Here is a 25,761-nt window from a genome sequence, read left to right as displayed (position 1 = left end):
CTTCAGCGGCCGGCAGTGCGGCGCTACCCCGGCCGCACCTCGGGCTGTTGGCGACTGCGGGCTGGGGGTGGCAGGGAAGATGCGCACCGGCGCCACTCACCCCGGCGGTCAGCGGAAGGCCAGCAGAAATATCAGCACGACGTTGATGAGCACAAGCAGTGCCAGCACGGCGAAGACCACCACGCGCTGGGCGCCGGGGGGCAGGTTGCAGCGCAGGAGGGCGCGCAGGACGCTCCCGGGCGGCGCGGGGCGGCGCCGGGACTGCGGGGCCCGGGCCATGGCGCCGGGCCTCTCGGCCCCGCGCGCCCCGCGATCCCGCCGCGATAGGGCGGCTGCGGGGCTGCCGGGGCGCCCGGAGTGGGGCGGAGCCGCCGCACTCCCCAGGCCCCGGCTTCTCCCTAGCCGCGCGCGCCGAGGTCCCCCCCAGTCCCAGCCCCGCGACCCGGCCACCGACGTGGGCGGGGCAGGGGGTGGGGCCGGGCGAGCCGGCGTGCTCCCGGCTCCGCCCGGAGCGCCTCCTCGCCAGTGGTCCCAGTGGTCCCGGTTCCTAGCCGGCCGGGCGCACAGAAGACCAGCGTGCGCTCGGGGCGCCGGAGGCCAGGGATTCTGAGTCCTAACACCAAGGACTCTCCTTGACCCTGACTTCACAGGCTAGTGAGTGCGGCTCTGAAAAGTCAGACAATTGGCTGTCAGAAGCTCGCCCAGGAATTTGAATTCTGGATAGACAGCGATCCATGCAGAGGTGCTCCAGGAAGGCCCTGACTCAGGACATCTGCTTACGACCTTGCCTATCAGCGCAGCATTTTGTTCCTATGAGAAAGCATCTGGCTTCTTCAGCTGCCGACCCTCCTCCCCAGTTTCATTGAGGTATAACTGACAACGATTGTGTCTATTTAAGGCGAACGACTGGATATTAGACATACACTATAAAATTACCCCCACAACCAAATTAACTACCATTTCCATCACTTCAAAGAGGTACCATTTTGTCTGTGTGGTGAGAACACTTAAGAGCTAATTACTTAGCAAATTTTAAGTACAATATTGTTAATTATACTCATCATGCTGTACATCAGATCCCCAGAACTCATTCATCTTGTATAATTAAAACTTTGTACTCTGACCAACGTCTTCCCATTTCTTCCCCTGCCCCTCAGCCCTTAGCAACCATTCTACTCTGATTGTATGAGTTTGACTTTTAGATTACACATATAAATGAAATTATGCAGGATTTGTCTTTCCGTGTCACTTAGCATAGGGGTCATTCACATTGTTGCAAAGGGCAGGATTTCCTTCTTTTTTTAAGGCTGAATAATATATATACCACATTTTTCTTCATCCATTCATCTGGATATTAAGTATAATACCTAATACTTAGGTATTAGACTTCCATGTCTTGACTATTGTGAATAATGCCGCAATGAACATGGGAGTGCAAATATCTCTTGAGAGATCCTGATTTCATTTCCTTTGGATATACATTCAGGAATGGGATTGTTGGATCATATAATAGTTCTATTTTAAATTTTTTGAGGAATCTCCATCCTGTTTTCCAAAGTAGCTGTACCAATTTACATTTCCCATCATCAGTGTGTAAGGGTTTTCGATTCTCCACCTGCACTAACACTATCTTTTGTCTTTTTAATAACAGCCATTCTAATGTGTGAGGTGATACCTCATTATGGTTTTCGTTTGCCTTTCCAATGTTGAGTGACAGTGAGTATTTTCTTTCAAGAAATGTCTATTCAGGTCCCTTTGCCCATTTTTAAATTGGGTTGTTTTTGTTTGTTTTGCTATTAAGTTGTGAGTCCTTTAAGAGATTTTACCTATTAACCCTTTATCAGATACATGGTTTACAAATATATTCTCCTACTCCATAGGCTGCCTTTTCAGTCTGTTGAGGGTTTCCTTTTACTGCGCAAAAGCTTTCTAGTTTGATGCAATCCAATCCCACCTACTTTTGTTTTTGCTGCCTGTGGTTTCCAAATGTGTCATACCCAAAAATCATCGCCCAGACCAATGCCAAGATTTCCCTTTGTTTTCTTCTAGGAGGTTAATGGTCTCAGGTCTTACATTTAAGTCTTTAATCCATTTTGAGTTGACTTTTGAGGGAACAATTTTATTCAGCAGCTAAAAAAAAACACAAACCCTATGTCCAGTACCTAGGGACTTCTATTGCTTCCTGGTCAGAGCCTTCAGTCTTAACCTTGTAAGGCTCAGAGCTCACATGCAAGCCTCTTGTTCCATCCATGTGAGGAGCTCTGTCACAATCACTGTGCCCCTCCGATGGGTCAGAAGGCTGCAGCTGAGGGGGCCAAGGAAACTGAAGAGCATCTCAGATGTGGGCAGAGGTTTCCAGGCTCCATGCTCAGCTCCGTGGCTCCTGGAGTAGGAGGAACCCATGGTGGGATTATGTGCAGTGGCGGGGTGTTCCCTTGTGGGTGACAGTATGTTCAGATTCCATGTGTATGCCCGCTGTATATGGATGTGAGAGGTGAGGTAACCTGAAGACGTTACCATCCTGCTGAATAGTGCAGGTGAAATACCTGTGGGTGTGGCAGAGGAGGGTTGGGATATGTCCAGATGGGCTGTCTGCTCCCTGCAGCTCTGATGGTTTAGCCTGGCTCTACCTATCTGTCTAGTAGGGGAAAACAGTCTTCTGCTCCTTCCCAGTTCTTCAAAAAACTGGTTCAATACAAATCTTGAAATTATTTGTTCTAGTTCTGTGAAAAATGTGGCTGGTAGCTTGATAGGGATTGCATTGAATTTGTAAATTGCTTTGGGTAGTATACTCATTTTCACTATATTGATTCTTCCAATCCATGAACATGGTATATTTCTCCATCTATTAGTGTCCTCTTTGATTTCTTTCATCAGTGTTTTATAGTTTTCTATATACAGGTCTTTAGTTTCTTTAGGTAGATATATTCCTAAGTATTTTATTCTTTTCGTTGCAATGGTGAATGGAATTGTTTCCTTAATTTCTTTTTCTACTTTGTCATTATTCGTGTATAGGAATGCAAGGGATTTCTGTGTGTTGATTTTATATCCTGCAACTTTACTATATTCATTGATTAGCTCTAGTAATTTTCTGGTGGAGTCTTTAGGGTTTTCCATGTAGAGGATCATGTCATCTGCAAACAGTGAGAGTTTTACTTCTTCTTTTCCAATTTGGATTCCTTTTATTTCTTTTTCTGCTCTGATTGCTGTGGCCAAAACTTCCAGAACTATGTTGAATAGTAGCGGTGAAAGTGGACACAAATAATTTCAAGATTTGTATGGAAATACAAAAAACCTCGAATAGCCAAAGCAATCTTGAGAAAGAAGAATGGAACTGGAGGAATCAACTTGCCTGACTTCAGGCTCTACTACAAAGCCACAGTCATCAAGACAGTATGGTACTGGCACAAAGACAGACATATAGATCAATGGAACAAAATAGAAAGCCCAGAGATAAATCCACACACATATGGACACCTTATCTTTGACAAAGGAGGCAAGAATATACAATGGAGTAAAGACAATCTCTTTAACAAGTGGTGCTGGGAAAACTGGTCAACCACTTGTAAAAAGAATGAAACTAGATCACTTTCTAACACCGCACACAAAAATAAACTCAAAATGGATTAAAGATCTAAATGTAAGATCAGAAACTATAAAACTCCTAGAGGAGAACATAGGCAAAACACTCTCAGACATAAATCACAGCAGGATCCTCTATGATCCACCTCCCAGAATTCTGGAAATAAAAGCAAAAATAAACAAATGGGATCTAATTAAAATTAAAAGCTTCTGCACAACAAAGGAAACTATAAGCAAGGTGAAAAGACAGCCTTCTGAATGGGAGAAAATAATAGCAAATGAAGCAACTGACAAACAACTAATCTCAAAAATATACAAGCAACTCCTGCAGCTCAATTCCAGAAAAATAAACGACCCAATCAAAAAATGGGCCAAAGAACTAAATAGACATTTCTCCAAAGAAGACATACGGATGGCTAACAAACACATGAAAAGATGCTCAACATCACTCATTATTAGAGAAATGCAAATCAAAACCACAATGAGGTACCACTTCACACCATTCAGAATGGCTGCGATCCAAAAATCTGCAAGCAATAAATGCTGGAGAGGGTGTGGAGAAAAGGGAACCCTCCTACACTGTTGGTGGGAATGCAAACTAGTACAGCCACTATGGAGAACGGTGTGGAGATTCCTTAAAAAATTGCAAATAGAACTACCTTATGACCCAGCAATCCCACTTCTGGGCATACACACCGAGGAAACCAGAATTGAAAGAGACTCATGTACCCCAATGTTCATCGCAGCACTGTTTATAATAGCCAGGACATGGAAACAACCTAGATGTCCATCAGCAGATGAATGGATAAGAAAGCTGTGGTACATATATACAATGGAGTATTACTCAGCCGTTAAAAGAATTCATTTGAATCAGTTCTGATGAGATGGATGAAACTGGAGCCGATTATACAGAGTGAAGTAAGCCAGAAAGAAAAACACCAATACAGTATACTAACACATATATATGGAATTTAGGAAGATGGCAATGACGACCCTGTATGCAAGACAGGGAAAGAGACACAGATGTGTATAACGGACTTTTGGACTCAGAGGGAGAGGGAGAGGGTGGGATGATTTGGGAGAATGCCATTCTAACATGTATACTATCATGTGAATTGAATCGCCAGTCTATGTCTGACGCAGGATGCAGCATGCTTGGGGCTGGTGCATGGGGATGACCCAGAAAGTTGTTATGGGGAGGGAGGTGGGAGGGTGGTTCATGTTTGGGAATGCATGTAAGAATTAAAGATTTTAAAATTTAAAAAATAAAAAACTAAAATAAAAAAACAAAAACAAAAACAAAAAACAAAAACAAAAACAAACAAAAAAAAAACTGGTTCAAGATTTTCTCTCTCAACCTCTTACAAGGATTGTAGGGGCTCCCTGAGCCCCAAATCCCATACCTCTGGTGGGGTATGGCTCAGACCTCTGACCTGGTCATTTTACCCCTATGGTTCTAGAGCCATCAGACACCCAGGAAAGAGGGCACAGAGGGCTGTGTGTCTTCAGGCCACGGGTCAGGGCAGTGCTGAGTGCTGTGGGTCTACAAGACCTACCTGGCCTCAGGGGCCATGCTTTAGGACTTCAGTCATGGCCCAGTTCTGGGATGAGGTTTCTGTCTCCTCTACAGCTGAGCAGCCCAGCAGAGTTTCAGTGGGAGAAGAACCTCTGAACGTGGGCCAGGACAGAGAACTGAGTGGTGGCCTCTGTCCAACCTTGGGCACCCAGGCTTCAGACCCCGGTGTCTGGGTACATGGCAGGAAAGACAATAGCAACAGGCTTTCTGTATTTCATGACCAAAAGCAAAGCCAAAAACAGCTTGAAAGCAAAGGCCTAGGCCGCCAAGGGGTTCAGGCTGGAAGGATCCAAGCCAGGGAGAGGAAGGTAGGTGGAGGAGGCAGCAAGGCCTGGCCCACCAGGCTGGTGGCATGGGTTGGTATGCAGGTCTGTGAGCAGGCAGGACTGCTGTGGAGATAGGGGCAAGGCTTTGGGAGTTGAGGGAAGAATAAGGCTGCCCTGGGCTGCTGGCCATGGACACTTGCAGGCCTGGAGCACTGACCAGCACTGGGCTCCTCCCTGGGGCTGAGGAGTAGGTGCAAGAACCATGTCAGGTCTGGGGACAGATATCCAGGATCACAGGCACTGGGGAAGACAGAAACTCCTGGAGAGAGGGGTGTCAGACCCCCTCCATGGAGGGGTGGTCGCAAGTCGGCCTTGAGTCCTGCGGTGTTCTTTAAATGCTCCACAAGTAAGTGCTGGGAGCAACAGGAAGGCCACACTACCTTCTACCCTTGGCAACTCTGTGGCCCTGTGCGCCAGGCCAGTCCTGCTTCCTGCTTGCTGTGCTGCTTGTGTGTGTGAGTCAGTCACTCAGTTGTGCCTGACTCTTTTCAACGTCATGGACAAAGCCCACCAGGCTCCTCTGTCCATGGGATTTTCCAGGCACGAATACTGGAGTGGGTTGCGAGTTCCTTCTCCAGGGCAACTTCCCAATCCAGGGATCAAACCACATGGCAGGCAGATTCTTTACTGTCTGAGTCATCTCAGGGAAGCTGTGCTTGCTTACTTATTGGCAAAACGTTTAAAAAACGTTTTAAGCCCCAGGTTGGAGTACAAGCTTTATGTCTGTCTGCCCTCTAGTCTGGGTGTCATCTTCTCTTGGCGGGATGATCCACGAGCTGCCACCAGGCTACCTTGCCCTCCTGGAGCAGGGCCACCAGAGCAGCTCGATACACAAGTGCTTAGAGGGGAGCCAGACACATGAAGGCCCTTAGTTCCATGCAGGAAGTGGGCAGAGCTGGGGGCAAGCCCCACTCCCCATGTGTGCCGTCCTGCAGTGCAGCTTGGCCTGGCCCAGAAGGGAGACACTGTTGTCTGCAGGTTAGTGAGTGGCCACCAGGAGATCCCAGGCCTCCTGGCTGAGAGCTGTGCCTACCATCCTCTGGTTCTATCTCACAACTTGGTGTGGGGGTTAAAATGAAAAGGAAACCATGTCTTCCAAAGACATTGCCTACTTTCAGCCTTCAACTCTTCAGAAAAAAAAAAAAAAATCCCTGGGGTAAGAATGTCCTCAAGCCTAACCTCAGGGATGTCGCTGGCTCAGCAGGGCATGGCTGAAGCCATAGAGGCAGGGAGAGAATGGAAGGAGGGTAGAAATTGGGCAGACAAGCAGGCCCAGGCCCAGGCCTGGTCACAAGCATCTGGAGGGGACAATGATGAGAGGGGACACTTCTGGGCCCTGACACTAACTCATCCTGCAGGAACTGGACCATCATGAGCTGTGAGGCACAAGTTAGGTGCGGGAAATACAGGGAAAAGACACCGCTGTGCCCTCTTCTCCTTCCATGAGGGCACATGCAGTAAAATCCAGAGACGTGTACATATGGGCACTGTCTGCCCCCGCCCCGCCGTCAGCTCCCTGAAGGCAGGGCGGCCTCCCGTGCACAGCTCTGTCCCAAGGCTGGGACACTGCCTGACACACACACTCAGTAAATGCGTGTCTCAGGCATATAACATGAGGCGTACACTCCACATCCAGACCCTCACGTGGCCACACACATGCGCTCCTCACACACTCAGAACACAAAAGGGCTTCACTGTGCCCCTGTGATGTGCCTGCTCTTCAGCCCAGGTGGTCTCCGTTTCTTCCTGCTTAGGAAACAGTGATCACTCCTTCTTAGGTCACCAGGAATAAGAAAGTGTCCCAATTTAGAGCATGACACTCATATGTTCTTAGAAAATCCAAGTGATGTTATTTAGTACGGGCTTTTCTCTGACACCTGTGGCTTCTGTTATTTCCAAGCCTGAAACCCACGCTGAGCCCCAGCAAGCCTTCTGGCCACACACGTGAGTGCCATGAGCATGAGAGGGGCCGGGGACGCAGAGGAGGACGCGCTGCCCTCACAAGGCTGGGTGAAACAGCCTGTCACCGGAGACTCAACTCTTATGTCTCTTTGGAGTTCCCGATAAGGTGAATCTGGTGAATGCTGCCAACAAATCATAACAAATACTGCCTTTCCTGAGTATCCAGTACACCTGGGCACAGTGACTCTGACATGCCAGTGGGCACAGGTGCAACATCTACCCCACATGGAGGAGACAGAGGCCGAGACGGAATAACCTGCAGCAGCTCCTCCGCTACCCAGTGTCAGGAAGGGGGTCAGACCCAGGCCCTGCTCTGCGCTGTGCTGCCGGCTTCAGGACTTTATATGTCGGGGTCTGGGAGTGCCGGTGGGTCTCATGGGGAGAGCAGCCCAGTCTCTGCCCTGAGTCAGCTCACTGCATCACTGGAGGGGCTCTGCAGCTAGCCCTGGCCCTCCTCTGCAGTGTGGTTTGTCTTCCCCCTCCATCCCGGGGGCTCTCACAGGGTCCGGGGAAGACCAGAACCTTGGAAGCACTGAGGGTTCTAAACGTAAGTACAACATCAGCACCCTGTCCACTCAGTAACCTCAAACACCAGGCAGGACCTTTGAACCAAACAAGAAACAAATTCTCTAAGCAGTCAAAATAGGTCCTATACAATTCATAGTCCCAATTGCATCATTTCCATCAAAATGTGTCCCCCTCCTGCCCCACATCAGAGATTATTTGTTCTTCTAGAGCACTCCTGGCTCTTAGCTTTCCTCATCCAAAGCATCTGAGAGTGGACAATTCGTCAAGGGTTGAAAAGGCACGTCCCCAACCAGCAGCACGATGTGACCGGCCAGATTCCACCACCAGGTAGGAGATGGCTATAAAAAGCAGACACGAGAGCTGTAACAAGGCTGCACTGATGGCCAATCAGATAACCCCACACCTTCTCAGAGTCCTGGAAAGCTTTACGTTACTGTTCCTTCCTCATTATCATCCTTATCATTGGAGACCAAGAACCTACTGCATGCCACGTTACTTCCGTTTGTTACTTCAGTCTGTCCTCCTGCAAACACATGGTCACCCTATTTTACAGGTCAGTAAACCAGTGCTCACAGGGCTACCTGCTCAGAGCTGTGTGTCTGGGCACTGCAGGGAGGAGTTCTGATCCAGGGGTGGGAGGCTCTCCCCCACCGTACATGGCCTCCTACCAGGGTTGGGCCCCAAGACTGGGAAGGGCAGCTGAGTCATCAAGGAAAAGCGAAATATTTTCTGTAAATTATGCTTAAAACGACATCATTTTGGAGCCCCTTATACTCAAAACAGCTTATTAGAAGCACTTAAAGAAAGGCTTCAAAAACTGGGAAAATCAACTTATTTGGATGCTGAATCCTTATGAATAATGGATTTTGAAGAAATCATTACTTCATGGCTATTTTAAATCATTTAAGAGGCTAACCCCTGTCCTCCTTCCTCCCAAACAGATCTTCCACTGAGGATGATATTACAGGGGTTATATCATAGGTGCTGGGTACAACACCTACTATTCTGGATTCCCTGGAGGCCCCATGAAGGCAGAGAGGAGGGACCTCGGATTTGACAGCTCTGCTCGTGGACACCACATTCCAAAGTGGGAGCCATAGACTGAAATTGTGCCCGGTGCACACCGTGCCACTGTCATCTGCTTGGAACACAGTCTGTGGCTGTCCGGGCCTGCATGAATGTGCTGAAGTTGCTCTCCTGGCCGGGCCATGCGTCCCAGCCCTGTGCACCCACGCAGCCCCGACTGTACCTCGTTGATGGCCAACTGCTCGCCGCCCCCTCCAGTGTGGCTGTAGTGGTGGCTGGAGCTGTGCACATCCTCATACAGGTCCTCCTCACTGCCCGCCTCATCTCCACGGAGGGCTGTGTCCAGAGCTCCATCAGGGAGGGCTGGAAGGAGAGAGAGAAGCTGCCAAAGAGGACTGACAGAGGGGACACACGGAGAAGCAGACAAGTCTTTCAGGGATAAACAGTCCTTCTTTGAGAGGAGAGAGGGGCTCAGGGAACCAGATTCTCAAACCATTCTTGCTGCAAAAACATAATCTGGTTGAAAGAGCGCACTGGTTGACTTCATACCATCACTATACATCACCTACCATTCAGTCCCCACCAGTTCCATAAACAAGGACACACAATTATGTCCAGTGGCACCCAAGACCCCTCCAGTTGAATCAGATTCAAAATCACATACCAATGTATCAGATATAGATGGTATACCTTACATGGTATAAAGCCCTTAAAAATGTTACTATTAAATATATGTATCTCCAAAGAAAGATACAGTATATAGATGCAAATATTGTTTGAAAATTAAATACATTTTTATTCTCCTGATATTTATCATCCTGTTTAAGAAAATACAGACTCTTAGAATTCAAACTCCTGTATAAAGTAAAAGTAAATGTCGCTCAGTCATGTCCGACTCTTTGTGACCCCATGGACTGTAGCCTACCAGGTTCCTCTGTCCATGGGATTTTCCAGGCAAGAATACTGGAGTGGCTTGCCATTTCCTTCTCCAGGAGATCTTCCCAACCCAGGGACTGAACCCAGGTCTCCCGCGTTGTAGGCAGACGCTTTACCATCTGAGCCACTGGGTGAATCTCAAACTCCTGTATATCCCACTTCAATCCCACTCCCCACTCTCTCCTTTAGAGTTATCCAGTATTTCAAGCTTTTTATAAATTATACCCAGGCTGTCTTTGTTTTAGCATGTATTTCTGTTGACTTTTGCATGGTTTGACCTCATATTAAAGGAACCATCCAGTAGCTTTTCTTCTCTGATTGGCTTTTTTCCCCAGCAGCTCATGTAGCTGTGATTGATTCAGTGTCCCTGATGCACAGTCTTGCATTTTGTGAGTATCTTCAGTTTTGCAGGCAGGCTGCACTGCTGCAGAACAGCCAGTGTTTCCCAGTCTGTCGCTGGTACAAAGGATGGTGATGCAGACCCACATGCCTCCAGGGCACACATCCCAGACTTTCTCCCAGTGTTTCCCAACTCTTTTTCAAGGGACTGTCTCCATCCAAAAAGCCTCTTACACACTGTTTTCCTATTCACCCCAATCAAAACTTAATACCACAAATATACTGTATATTTTAAAGTTCTGTGGCTCTTTGGAGGATCACAAACTATTGTAATAGCTAAGATTTTCACCCCCCTTGGATGAAATCATTACCTGTGCTGTGAAGTCATGCTCCGGGCATAGACAGCGAGGGGTGACATCCCTAGGCCCTGGGCATACCACACTCTTCCCTAAACTATCCTACCAATTTAGACTTCAGACAGTGTGTATGAATGTTCTCTCCACTCTACACCCCCCCAACTCTTGGGGTGGGCATTGTCAGACATTTGCACTTTTGACAGGCTGATAGGTATGAGACGAGATCTTAATTTTTATTTAAACTTTTAATTAAAAATTTTTAAATTTAAAATTCTTGAAATTTAAGAATTTTAAGATCTTAAATTTTAATTTAAAATTCTCTGCTTACTCATGAGTTGAACATCTATGTTTATGGATTATTTGTATTTCCTTTAATATGAAGTGTCTGTTGAGTTGTTTTATCTTTAATATAATCATTAATATGAAAAATATATTTCTATGTGAGTCTAGTTTTATATATATATACTTTCCTCCCTCTATTCTGGATTCTAAATCTTTGTCACCCATCTGTGCTACAAGTATCATTTCCCTGTTTGTAATGTCTTGTCTCTTTAAGGTATTTTTGATGAACAGAAGTTCTTAATTTAATTTATTTACTTATTTTTTAGCCATGCCATATGGCTTATGGGATCTTAGTTCCCCAATCAAGGATCCAACCTAGGCCCTCTGCAGTGAAAGTTCAGAGTCCTCACCACTGGACTTCCAGGGAATTCCCAAGGAGTTCTCAATTTTAATATAGACCAATTTACCAACATTATCATGTATAGTTTATATTTTTTTAGAATTTTTTTATCCCTAGTGTATGGAAACACAATTGCTTATCTGTCTCCGGCGACTCTGGGTCTTCGTTGCCGTGTGAGGGCTTCTCTGCAGCTGTGGTGTGCATGCTCCTCACTACGGTGGCCCCTCTTGTTGCAGAGCACAGGCTCTAGGGCACAGAAGCTTCAGCAGCTACATGACATGGGCTCAGCACTTATGGCGCTCAGGCTCCAGGGCCCAGGGCCCATGGGCTTAGTTGCCCCATGGCATGTGGAATCTTCCTGGACCAGGGATCGAACTTGTGTCACCTGCATTGGTAGGCAGGCTCTTATCTACTGGACCATCAGGGAAATCCTGGTTTATTTTTTTTGTGTGTAGGAACTTCTTTTCTACCTCAAGGTTATAAAGATATTCTCCTTTCATGTTTTATATTTTTCTTTAGACATTTAGGCTTCCCAGGTGGCTCAGATGGTAAAGTGTCTGCCTGCAATGCGGGAGACCTGGGTTCGATCCCTGGGTCGGGAAGATCCCCTGGAGAAGGAAATGGCAACCTACTCCAGGACTCTTGCCTGGAAAATTCCATGGACGGAGGAGCCTGGTAGGCTCCAGTCCATGGAATCTCAAAGAGCCAGACACGACTGAGTGACTTCACTTTCACTTAGACATTTAAGTTTTTAACACACTTGGAAATGATTTTTGTGTTACCGTGTGTGGCTGGAATCTGTAATACTGTGATTTATAATAAGAAATAGATGCTTGATGTTCAACCTGTTCCTGGCACAGAGCTCCTACAACCCTGGGAATGTCCTATATGTGACAAAGGTGTCTTATGTTATGTTAATGATAGGGTCCTGAACTGACCTGAGCAAACCCATGTCTGTGCATAAGACCAAATGGTCTGAGCCCATCTTGGGAGCAGGAGCCTTTTACTGACATACACAGTCAGGAATCCCAAGGAACTCTCATAACTTGTCTTTCATTTGCATTTGAAAACTGTTTTAGTATGGAAACTTTCAAATGTGTACAAAGGGAGACATGATAGTATAAGGAACCGTGTACACCCATCACTCAGTTTTGATAATTCTCAACATGTAGGCAGTTTTGTTTCATCATCTGCATAGCTTCCTCACTAGATCCAAGACAAGACACAGTTTCATCTGTAAACACTATAATATATATTTCTAAATGAGATGAGTTCTATTTTTTTAAACTACAATATATATCTTAAACAGACTATAGTCCATCCAAGGTTGTCTGTTATACCTTCTCTACAACATGAAAAAATCTTTGTATTTTGAAATAAATGTAAAGTATAGGGTGTTGAGACTCTAGTGTAGAGTGATCCTGTCTCCTCTTCACCCAGTTTCCCCCAGTGATTATATTTCATATGACTCTAGGAAACTGCCCTTGGTATATGGCCTGTAAATTGTTCTATGTCATTTTATAGCTGTGTAGATTTGTGTAACAACCATAGCAACCATTATATAAGCTTGGGAGGTTGACTTTTTTCACTCAGGCAAATGTCCTTGGGATTCATCCAAGTGGTTGCTTCTATTTTTACTTCATTCCTTTTTACTGCTTACTAGTACTCCATGCAATAGATGTAAAATTTGTTTAAACATTCACCCATTGAAAGACATCTAGGTAGTTTTCAATTTCCAGGTTCAGTTCAGTTCAGTTGCTCAGGACTCTCTGCGATCCCATGGACTGCAGCACTCCAGGCCTCCCTGTCCATCACCAATTCCTGAAGTTTACTCAAACTCATGTCCATTGAGTCGGTGATGCCATCCAGCCATCTCATCCTCTGTCATCCCCTTCTCCTCCCGCCTTCAATCTTTCCCAGCATCAGAGTTTTTTCAAATGAGTCAGTTCTTCGCATCAGGTGGCCAAAGTACTGGAGCTTCATCTTCAGCATCATTTCCTCCAGTGAACACCCAGGACTGATCTCTTTTAGGATGGACTGGTTGGATGTCCTTGCAGTCCAAGGGACTCTCAAGAGTCTTCTCCAACACCACAGTTCAAAAGCATCAATTCTTCGGCACTCAGCTTTCTGTATAGTCCAACTTTCACATCCATACATTTCAATTTTAGGCTCTTACAAATAAAGCTACTGGGAACTCTCATGTACAGGTTTTGGGGTGGTCATAAGTTTTCCTTTTTCTGAGATAAATGTGATTGCCCAGGAGTACAATTGCTGAGTCATACTAATGTAGGAAATAGATGAGCTCCAGGTTAGATATTACAACTGGTCTCCTGTTCACATTTCATGAGGGATAAAAGTGGGCTTCAAGCTGGATACTAACTAACTGTCAGCATTTCTTGAGATAAGAGATAGGTGAGCTCCAATTAAGGCATTTATAATCAGCTTCCTATTTGCCCTCCGAAATGGAAGCAACAACAGAAACAGGGTAAATAGCCAGTGCTGGTCTCTTGTAAACACTTTAGTGTAATAGTCATGGCAAGGACAAAGAGGGGAGAAACCCTATTTGAGTAAAGGATTAAGGGATCTCCACACCCCCTTCTCTTGGGACAAGGGAGAGACTACACGTGCACAGAAAGGCTCCTAGAAAGTCAAAAGTGAAAGTCGCTCAGTTGTGTCCGACTCTTTGCAACTCCATGGACTGTTCTCCAGGCCAGAATACTGGAGTGGGTAGCCTTTCTCTTCTCCAGGGGATCTTCCCAACCCAGGGATTGAACCCAGGTCTCCCGCATTGCAGGTGGATTCTTTACCAACTGAGCTATCAGATTATGTGGGTCAAACGTTAAGAGATAATGCCAGGCCATAATGAATCATGTTCCTCCCAGAAGCCTTCATTTCAAGACCTGTCTTGTCTGAGGGGTGTGTGCATACCCCAGGGCAGGGTCCTAGGGTAGGTCAGGTGTGGAAAAAGAATCCAGATAATTGGCCTGAAGGAAGACAACAACTTGGAAGAACTGCCCTATATAAATAACTTAACCACCTCTCTACTGCTCTCCTCATAAGTGGAGATGTCCACACCCTTCCTCTCTGGGTGTGCATCCCTACATTGCTTCTGTCTTAACTAAAAAGACAGAAGCTTCTGTGCTCTCCCACTTGTGCTATGTCTCTAATAATAAATTTTGTACCTGCATTTACAGCTTCTGCCTCCGTGATACATGCATTTTTCACTGGGGGCAAATATCCAGGGGAAAATAGCTTCTACCTTCTAACCTTGTTGGTCTAGGATTCCTGGTTCTCATCCAGGCTAGCCAGGTTCAACTCCTGGGCAGGGAATTAAGATCTTGTTGCACACCACCACTTGCTGCTGCATTGCTGAGATCAATAGAACAGTTGATTTTTTTTTAAAGAAATTGTTGAACTATTTTCCAGAGTGATTGTGTCATTTTACATTCCCACTACAATGGATGGAAGATCCAATTTCTCAGCATCCTTACCAGCATTTGGTATTGTCTGTATTTTATACTGTAGACATTCAGATAGGTGTATAATAATATTGCTTGTTGGTGTTCCGTCGCTAAGTTGTGTCATACTCTGCGACCACATGGACTGTAGCAATCCAGGCTCCTCTGTCCTCCACTATCTCCTGGAGTTTGCTCACATTCATATCCATTGAGTTGGTGGTGCTATCTATCCATCTAAGAATATTGCCTCTTGATCTTTATTTGCATTCCCAAAAGGCAGGTGGTGCTGAACATCTTTTCATGTGCCTATTTGCCATTCACATATCTTTTCCAATGAAGTATTTCATGTTTCTGCACATTTTCTATTTTATTGTTTATTGTTTTATGTTGAGATTTGAAAGTTCTGTATATATTCTAGGTATGAGTCCTTTTCAGACATATAGTTTGCAAGTATATTCTCTCACTCAGTCTGTTGCTTATCTTTTCACCCTCTTAACAAAGATTTTTACAGAGTAAAGTTTTAAATTTTGATGAAGTTCAATTTATCAATTTTTCCTTTTATGAGTGATGCTCTTAGAATCACATCTAAGAACTTCACCAAATCTTAGTTCCAAAAGATTTTCACTTATGTTTTCTTCTAAAACCTTTATAGTTTTACCTTTTACACTTGAACCTATGATTCATTTTACTTTTTTTTTTGTATAAAATGTGAGATTTAGGTGAAATTTCATTTTTATTGCCTATGGATGTCCAACTGTTCCAGCACTATTTCTGAAACAAACAAACAAACAAACAAACAAACAAAAAAAACAACTTTCCTCTACTGAATTGCTTCTGCACTTTTGTCAAAATTCTGTTAGCCAAGTGGGGATATTACTATCAATTTTAAAAAAATAAAAAGAATTATAAGATAATACTATCAACTGACAAATTAGATAAACTAGGTTATATGAGTAAATTCTTAGAAAAACACATCACTAAAATTGACTCAAGAAGAAATAGAAAATCTGAATAGATTAGCAGGGAAATTGAATCACAAACTTCCCAACAAAGAAAAGCTCAAGATTTGACAGTTACACTAGTGAATTCTACCAAACATTTAAACAACAATTAGTATTAATCTTTCTCAAACTCTTCTGAAAAAGGATTATATATTAAAAGAATTACATATCTTGACCAATTGGGATTTATTTCTGGAAATTCAAGAATGGTTTAACATATTAAACTAATTCAGTATAATATAAGACAGTAATAGAATGAAGGGGGAAAAACCCCCCACATGGTCATGTCAATTGACGAGAGAGCACTGACTAAGTTCAACACCGTTTCATGATCCTATTCAAAGCAGGATGCAAAGAGAAGGTCCCCAACATGATAAAGACCCTATGTGAAAAATCCATAGCTAACATCATGCTTAACAGTGAGAAACTGAAGGCTTTTCCTTAAGATCAGGAGCAAGACAAGGCTGCCTGCTTTCACTGCTTATATTCAACACAGTGTTGGAAGTTGTGCCCAACTAGGCAAGAAAAAGAAATAAAAATCATCCAAATTGGAAATGACAAAGTAAAATTATTTATATTCATAGATGATACAATCTTAAATATAAAAGCTCTAAAGATCCACATCAGATTTTAGAGCCAATACATAAATTCAACAAAGTTGCAGGATATAAGTCAACACACAAAAAGTCAGTTTTATTTTTATATACTTGCAGTGAACAATTTGAAAAGAAAAAAAAATTTCAAATTCCACTACAGTAGCATTGAAAATAATAAAATACTTAGGAATAATTTTAACCAAGAAGGTAAAAGATTTGTACAATGAAAATTGTAACATTGCTGAAAACCATGAAAAGAAAACCTAAATAAATGGAAAGACATTCCATATTTATGGATTGAGAGATTTAATACTGTTAAGATGACAGTACTACTCAAAGCAATCTACAGATTCAATGCAATCTCTATAAAATCCTAATGGCATTTTTACAGAAGTAGAAAAACTCATTCCAAAATTCATATGGAATCTCAAGGGACCCTGAATAACCAAAAATATCTTGAAAAAAATTAAGCTGGAGGGCTCACAATACTTGATTTCAAAACGTACTACAAAGACACAGTGATCAAACAGTGTGGTACTGGCATAAGGACAGACATATATTCTATTGGTCTAACAGAATAGAATAGAGATCTCAGAAATAAACCATCACCTAAATGGTCAATTGATTTTCGACAAAGGTGCCAAGATAAGTCAGTGAGGAAAAAGACAATCTTTTCAATAAATTGTTTTGGGAAACTGGATACACACATGCAAAATAATGAAGTTAGATCTTTATCTAACACCATATACAAAAATTAACTCAAAATGAATCAAAAACCTAAACATAAGAGCTAACACTGTAACACTCTGAAGAAAACAGAGGAAAGGTTTTATGACATTGGATGTGGACACTATTTCTTGTATATGACACCAAAAGCACAGGGAACAACAACAAAAAATAGATAAATTGGACAATGTCAAAAATTTGAAGTTCTGTACAATATAGGATACTTTTAAGAAAGTGAAAAGGCAGCCTATTGAATGGGAGAAAATGTTTGCAAATCATCCATCTGATAAGGGAATAATGTCCATAAATACATAGAAGGACTCCTACAATTCAAGAACCACAACAGAAACAACAAACTGCTTTAAAAATGGGCATTAAAAACGGCCATACCACTCTGAATGTGCCTGATCTTGTCTGATCTTAGAAAAATGGGCAAATATCTTGGGTAGACATTTCTTCAAAAAAGATACAGGGCAGTTGCTGTAGAAATGAGTTCAGCAGGTCCTCAAAAAAGCAAAAAATAGAATTACCATATGATCTAGCAATCCCACCTCTAGGTATGTACGCAAAAGAATGAAAATCAGGGACTCAGATTCTAGTATACCAATGTTCATGGCAGCATTATTCATAATAGTCAAAAGGTGGAAACAACCCAAATGTCCATCAACAAATAAATGGATAAAAACAAAATGTGGTATTTACATATAATGAAATATTATTCAGCTATAAAAAGGAATGATATTCTGATAATACTGCAACATGGACGAACCTGGAAAATACTCTGTTAAGTGAAATCAGCCAGACACAAAAGGACACATATATGATCCCGTTTATATAAGGTACCCAAAGAAAGGCAGTGCCAAAGAATGCTCAAACTACCGCACAATTGCACTCATCTCACACGCTAGTAAAGTAATGCTCAAAATTCTCCAAGCCAGGCTTCAGCAATACGTGAACAGTGAACTTCCAGATGTTCAAGCTGGTTTTAGAAAAGGCAGAGGAACCAGAGAGCAAATTGCCAACATCCACTGGATCATGGAAAAAGCAAGAGAGTTCCAGAAAAACATCTCTTTCTGCTTTATTGACTATGCCAAATCCTTTGACTGTGTGGATCACAATAAACTGTGGAAAATTCTGAAAGAGATGGGAATACCAGACCACCTGACATGCCTCTTGAGAAACCTATGTGCAGGTCAGGAAGCAACAGTTAGAACTGGACATGGAACAACAGACTGGTTCCAAATAGGAAAAGGAGTACGTTAAGGCTGTATATTGTCACCCTGCTTATTTAACTTATATGCAGAGTACATCATGAGAACGCTGGACTGGAAGAAACACAAGCTGGAATCAAGATTGCCGGGAGAAAGATCAATAACCTCAGATATGCAGATGACACCACCCTTATGGCAGAAAGTGAAGAGGAACTAAAAAGCCTCTTGATGAAAGTGAAAGATGAGAGTGAAAAAGTTGGCTTAAAGCTCAACATTCAGAAAACGAAGATCATGGCATCTGGTTCCATCACTTCAAGGGACATAGATGGGGAAATAGTGGAAAGTGTCAGACTTTATTTTTTTGGGCTCCAAAATCACTGCAGATGGTGACTGCAGCCATGAAATTAAAAGACGCTTACTCCTTGGTGTTTGGGTCCTTTAATGGACCAGAACCTGGTGGTCCAGAGTCGAAAGTGAAAGAGAGAGCCAGAAGGAGGGAGGGAGGGAGGGGGAGAGAGAGAGAGAGAGAGAGAGAGAGAGAGAGAGAGAGAGAGAGAGAGAGAGAGAGAGAGAGAAAGAGAGAGAGAGAGAGAGAAAGACATGGGGACCCACGCTCTGATGGAACAAAGGTATTTTATTAGCAGAAATGCAGGCTTATATATCTTTAGTAAGATGATTACTCAACTATTACACAGGATGAAAATTTATCAATAGCCACAATATGGATAGTCTAATACATACAAGGTTGCTGACACTGAAAAGAGTCACTAAAGGGAGTTACTGAAAGGAATACAAGCAGATACCGTTTCTCATGGTCTCAGGCCTGAAAGCTGCATGCAGCTCTACTCATTCTCGGAATAGGAACGGATAAGGAACAGAGAATTTATGAGAAACAGCACGTAGGAATCCTCCTATTAAACATTTCCTGACAAGGAAAGTTATGACCCACCTAGATAGCATATTGAAAAAGCAGAGACATTACTTTGCCAACAAAGGTCTGTTTAGTCAAGGCTATGGTTTTTCCTGTGGTCATGTATGGATGTGAGAGTTGGACTGTGAAGAAGGCTGAGCGCCGAAGAATTGATGCTTTTGAACTGTGGTGTTGGAGAAACTCTTGCGAGTCCCTTGGACTGTAAGGAGAGCCAACCATTCCATCGTAAAGGAGATGAGTCCTGGGTGTTCTTTGGAAGGACTGATGCTGAAGCTGAAACTCCAGTACTTTGGCCACCTCATGCGAAGAGTTGACTCATTGGAAAAGACCCTGATGCTGGGAGGGATTGGGGGCAGGAGGAAAAGGGGACGACAGAGGATGAGATGGCTGGATGACATCACTGCCTCGGTGGACGTGAGTCTAAGTGAACTCCAGGAGTTGGTGATGGACAGGGAGGCCTGGCGTGCTGCGATTCACGGGGTCGCAAAGAGTCGGACTCGACTGAACTGAACTGAACCTCCCTGCTGCCTAGCACTGCCTCTCACCTGGGACCAGAGGCAGAGCCACTTTCCAGATGTACTGACAGCCCAGCCCGACCCAGAAGAGACAAGGAGTGGGTCCTGCAGCCCCCATGCCAGTCTGTCCTCTGCATGAGACTGGCCTCTCCCCACGTGCCCTTGACTGCACTGCTGCCTCTGCTCAGCGCTGTTATCTGCCTTCCACTCTATCTAAATCTGGTCCAGCTTTCACGTTAAACAAACAAATAAAAATTATTTTTTTGATAGACTTTACTTTTTATTTTTAATATACTTCTAAAATTTTTGGCCATTTGCACACAGGATCTTAGTTCCCCAGCTAGAGATCCAACTTGTTTTGCCTGCAGTGGAAGCATGGAGTCCTAACCACTGGACTGTATTGCCAGGGAAGTCCATAGGCTCTACTTTTTCAAACAGTTAGACATTTATAGAACAGTTGGGCAGACAGTACAAAGGGTTCCCGTATAACTCACACCCAGTTTCTCTCATTGAGATCTTAATTAAGATCTTAATTGATAGGGTACATTACTAATAACTAATGGACCAACATTGATACATTATTAACTAAAGGCTATAATTTCCTCAGGGCTTCCCTGATAGCTCAGTTGGTAAAGAACCCACCTGCAATGCATGAGACCCTGGTTCAATTTCTGGGATGGGAAGATCTGCTGGAGAAGGGATAGGCTACCCACTCCAGCATTCCTGGGCTTCCCTTGTGGCTCAGATGGTAAAGAATCCGTCTGCAATGTGGGAGACCTGGGTTCGATCCCTGGGTTGGGAAGATCCCCTGGAGAAGGGAACAGCTACCCACCCAGTACTCTGGCCTGGAGAATTCCATGGACTGTGTAGCCCATAGGGCTGCAGAGTCGGACATGACCGAGTGCCTTTCACTTCACTTCCTACTTTCCTCAGTTTTTCCCTTAATACACTTTCTGTTCCAGGATCCTATATCATATTTAGAGATCCCCTTAACTCAAGATTTTGGATTTAGGTTGCACAAAGTCTGCTTTTTTTAAGCTCCTGAGTACTTTTTCATTCAGCAAAGAAAACTTACCAACATCTATGGCATCAAATCTGAACCCTCTCTGAACTTCAAGGCTTATTTCTCAGGGTTTTCTCACAGGAAAGACTGTGACCTTCTTTTGTCCTCCCCAGCCTCCCTGTTCTCTACAGGTGAGAGTAAAATAACTTTTACTGATAATTTATAATGTTTTGCCTACTAATCTATCAGATTCAAGTCTACCTGTGAAACAGGTATTATTAGACACGTTACACAGATCATTCTTGAGGCTCACAGAGGTTAAGACACTTGCTAAAGTCTCACAGGCAGTCAGCAGCAGAAGCAGGATTAAAATCTGGCCAAATGCCCACACTCTTGCCTGCACCTCTCCAGGGCCTCTGAGCTTCTGGCTTCCATGAGCACACAGCCTCTTGCTTCCCTGTGGCCTTTTCTCCCATGAACCATCCTCCTACATGTGGCTGTTTGCTGCACCGATTCCCTGTTATTCAAAGCATTAAGTTCCAGGGAAATCAGTCAACTACAGGTCTTCATGTATAAAAGATGCTGTTTGGTTACAATTACTTCAAAAAGCAATTACATTTAAAATGTGTTGTCATGCTTTAGCTGTAAGTGAAACATGATTTTTGATACATGGCTATTTTATGTTCAACAAATGTGAAGTGGAAAATTTAGGTAATGACTTTGATTTTTTAATTTAACATATTGAGCCCACAATATAGATCACAGACTTTTGGACTACAAATCCAAAGAAGGCAAATTACAAATTTTGGTAAATCAATATAATACTCTATAATATAATGAAATTATATCACATAATACTTTAATGAAAAATTTCATTTTTAGTTTAATTTTCTGCAATGCAATAAAATCATATCATGCATTACTTTAATAATAATTTTCAGTGCAAAAAATTAAACATGATTGTTCATGGTAAATTTAGCTGAGCAGTTATTTTATTTTTTTTCAAGTGTGCCAGTACATTTTATAAGTGGGATATTGTTGATTTCTAATACTAATTTAGTTTCAGGTATATCATATACAGATTCAAAATTTTACAGATTATAATTCATTTTAAGTTATTATAAAATATTGGCTATATTCCCTGTGCTGTACAATATATCCCTGCAGCTTATTTATTTTATACATACTAGTTTGTACCTTGTAAGTCTCTGCTCCTATCTTGCTTCCCCTTCCTCTCTTCACCTGGTAACCACTAGTTTGTTCTCTATATCTGTGTGTCTGCTTCTATTTTATTATATTTATTTGTTTGTTTTATTTTTTAGACTCCACATACAAGTGGTAACATATAATTTTGTCTTTGACTTTATTTCACTAAGCATAATACCTACCAGGTCTATCTATCTTACTGCAAATGGCATTCTAACATTCTTTTTTATGAGTAATATTCCATATATACACACACACACACACATATACACCACATCTTCTTTATCTATTCATGGACACTTAGGTTGGTTCTACATCTTGCCTATTACAAATAATGCTGCTATGAACATTGAAGTGCATGTATCTTTTTGAATTAGTGTTTTCATTTTCTTCAGATATATACCTAGCAGTGGAATTGATCATATGGTAAGTCTAATTTTAGTCTTCTGAGGAACCTCCATAATGCTTTCCACAGTGGCTATACCAATTTACATTCCACCAATAGTATAAGAGGTTTCTTTTTTTTAATTTTTAAATTTAAATTTATTTATTTTAACTGGAGGCTAATTACAATATTGTATTGGTTTTGCCATACATCAGCATGAATCCGCCATGGGTGTACACGTGTTCCTCATCCTGAACCCCCCTCCCACCTTCCTCCCCATACCGTCCCTCTGGGTCATCCCAGTGCACCAGCCCCAAGCATCCTGTATCCTGCATCGCACCTGGACTGCCGATTCTTTTCTTATATGATATTATACATGTTTCAGTGCCATTCTCCCAAATCATCCCACCCTCTTCCTCTCCCACAAAGTCCAAAAGATTGTTCTATACATCTGTGTCTCTTTTGCTGTCTCGCATACAGGGTTATCATTACTGTCTTTCTAAATTCCATACATATGCGCTAGTACACTGTATAAGAGGTCTCTTTTTCCACATTCTCATCAACATTTGTAATCTGTGGTCCTTTTCATGATAGCCGTGCTGACAGGTAGGAGGTGATATCTCATTGTGGTTTTGATTTGCATTTCTCTGATGATTAACGATGTTGAGCATTCTTCCATGTGCCTGTTGGCCAGCTGTATGTTTTCTTTAGGAAAAAATGTCTATTCAGGTCTTCTGCCCATGTTTAAAAAAGTTTCCTTTCAGGCTCTCCAGTTTCTTTTATCTCTTCCTTCCTTCCTTTCTTTCTCTCCTTTTGGCAGCACTGGGTCTTTGCTGCTGTGCGTAGGCTTTCTCTAGTTGCAGCAAGTGGGGCTACTCTCTACTCGCAGTACGCAGGCTTCTCGTTGTGGTGGCTTTTCTTGTTGCAGAGCCCAGGCTCTAGGGCATGTGGCCTTAGCTGTGGTGCATGGGCTTAGTTGCCCCACAGCATGCGAAATCTTCCCAGACCAGGGATCAAATCCATGTCCCCTGCATTAGCAGGTGGATTCTTTTTTTTTTAATCTTTTCCTCTTTCTTTTTAAATTTTTAAATTATTAAAGTATGATAACACATTTACAGGAGACTTGGAAAATACAGAACAAAGGTACATGTAGTTCCACAATATCTTATCTGCTTATTTTTTAAGCAGATAAATTAAGATTTTTAGTTGGAGTTTCAGTGTCAAGTTCTCAAAAAATAATAAAATGAATATACAGGAAAGTAGGATATAGTAGACCTGAAAAGCACTATGAACCAATTCAACATAACCACAAGTTTCACACAATAGTAGGACACAAATTCTATTCAAGTTCCATAGACTATAAACTAGGAGACACCGGACAGGGACATAAAACAAGGCGCAAAAATTTCATGGTCTAAAGGTACGGAAGTCATACGGAGTCTGTTCTCTGATCACTGTGGAATTATGTTAGACATCAATATCAAAAGATATTTGAAAATAGCCCACATATTTTCAAGTGCAATGTGACCTTTACCAAGAGAAGATCTTTGGCTAAGTCAGAAAAATGAAAAAACACAAAGGGTGATTGCAGAGAAGAAAGCATTTAAGTGAGAAATTGATATCAAAATAGGAAATTAATATCAAAGATACTTAAAATAACCCAGGTATTTGGAAATTAAATGTTGACTTTTAAATGATGAGTGTATCTAAGAACCAATGACAAGGAAAATTAGAAAATACTTGAAACATAATAAAAATGAAAAGAGAATTTACCAGAATTTGTTGCATGCAGCTCAATGCAACTAAATACAGTGTGGAATCTTGAATAAGGTATGAAAACAAATAATGGATACTAGCATGAAATTCTGTGAAATTTGAACAAAATCTGTAGTTAATAATACTGTATCATATGTTAATTTCCTTTTTTTCCCTTTTACAACAGTACCTCTTTATATTTGAAGAACTGGATTAGAAGTTTCAAGCCTAAAATTTATTTTTAAAACCAAATCACTAAGATGATAAGCTTTCTAGACTTTTAGTAGTAATATTAGAGGCCAAAATACGTGGAATGATACCAAACATTTGAGAGGGTATAAATTAAAAATCTAGCATTCTATTCATATTAATTCAAATAAGTGGAATCAAAATGTCAGAAGTTTTTTAGATAGTCAAAAATTCATACATTTTCTAAAATATGTATATTATACATACTATTTATATGCATATAAAATGTATACAAAAGCTCTTCTACTACACTTGATAAAGGCTTGAGAAAGAACAACAACAAAAAGAAGAGATGGAGGTACTGGAAAACATAGACTAAATGAAATGGGAGAATATAAAATAGAAAACATGAAATAAACTGGATAAAAGTAAAAGATCATCATATAGCCCAGTTGTGTCTAAAAAATGGCTGCTCACTAGAAACACATCTGGAGACTCAGAGATTAAAAAAGCAATACCTGGGCATTTGATTTTTCAGAAAAGTCCAAGATAATTCTGGTGTGCATCTGGATTTTGGAAAATGATTACAGTTTTTTCTATTAATGGTAGTTTCAGTGATATAGAACTCTATTATTTTTCAATTGACCAATCATGATACAATGGTATTAAGAGAATAATAGTTACATAATCACAATAGTAAGAGATGTTTATCAGTTTTCAGAATCAACAGCCAGACAAAAAATAAAAGATAATTACAACTGCAAGTCATAATGGAAACATGATTAACTTAGCAATATAAAATAATTACATATAATTTTGGGGGTTAAGCAGAGTGATGAGTTAAGTCAAAGTGCATACATGCATATGTTTTCATCCACCAGCCAATCTATGTCGTTTGGTTGGCATTTAATCTATTTACATTTAAGGTAATTAGCCATATGTATGATCCTATTACCATTTTCTTGATTGATTGGGGTTTATTTTGTGTAGGTCTTTTCCTTCTCTTATGTTTTCCTGCCTAGAGAAGTTCCTTTAGCATTTGTTGTAAAGCTGGTTTGGTGGTGCTGAATTCTCTTAACTTTTACTTGTCTGGGAAAGCTTTTGATTTCTCCATCAAATCTTAAAGAGAGTCTTGTTGGATAGAGTATTCTTGGTTATAGGTTCTTCCCTTTCATCACTTTAAATATATCATGCCATTTCTTCTGGTTTGTAGTTTCTCAAAGAATCAGCTGATAACCTTATGGGAGTTCCCTTGTATGTTATTTGTCATTTTCCCCTTGTTACTTTTAGTATTTTATCTTTGTCTTTTTTTGTAACTTTGATTACTATGTGTCTTGGTTGTATTCCTCCTTGGGTTTATCTTGCCTGGGACACTCTGTGCTTCTTGGTTGACTTAGTTGACTATTTCTTTTTCCATGTTAGGGAAGTTTTCAGCTATCATCTTGTCAAATCGTTTTCTGGGTCCTTTCTCT

At 42.1% G+C, this 25,761-nt stretch overlaps 1 protein-coding gene and 1 long non-coding RNA gene across 2 annotated transcripts in view; one reads left to right on the top strand and one right to left on the bottom strand.

The window, feature by feature from the left end:
* ARHGEF4 (Rho guanine nucleotide exchange factor 4) overlaps positions 1–25,761 on the bottom strand; it is a 382,985-nt gene that overhangs the window by 13,029 nt on the left and 344,195 nt on the right. The window contains 1 exon segment of the mRNA XM_027964663.3: positions 9,224–9,363. Within this exon segment, the coding sequence (XP_027820464.2) occupies positions 9,224–9,363 (140 nt within the window).
* LOC121818684 (uncharacterized) lies at positions 357–14,506 on the top strand. Its single transcript, XR_006058708.2, has 2 exons — positions 357–8,527; positions 8,916–14,506. It is a non-coding gene; the product is annotated as an uncharacterized LOC121818684 (long non-coding RNA).

This window comes from Ovis aries, chromosome 2 (assembly GCF_016772045.2).
Source record: "Ovis aries strain OAR_USU_Benz2616 breed Rambouillet chromosome 2, ARS-UI_Ramb_v3.0, whole genome shotgun sequence".
NCBI lineage: Eukaryota > Metazoa > Chordata > Mammalia > Artiodactyla > Bovidae > Ovis > Ovis aries.
Note: the sequence above shows the minus strand (reverse complement) of the source record. Positions and strands in the feature narration are given on the sequence as shown.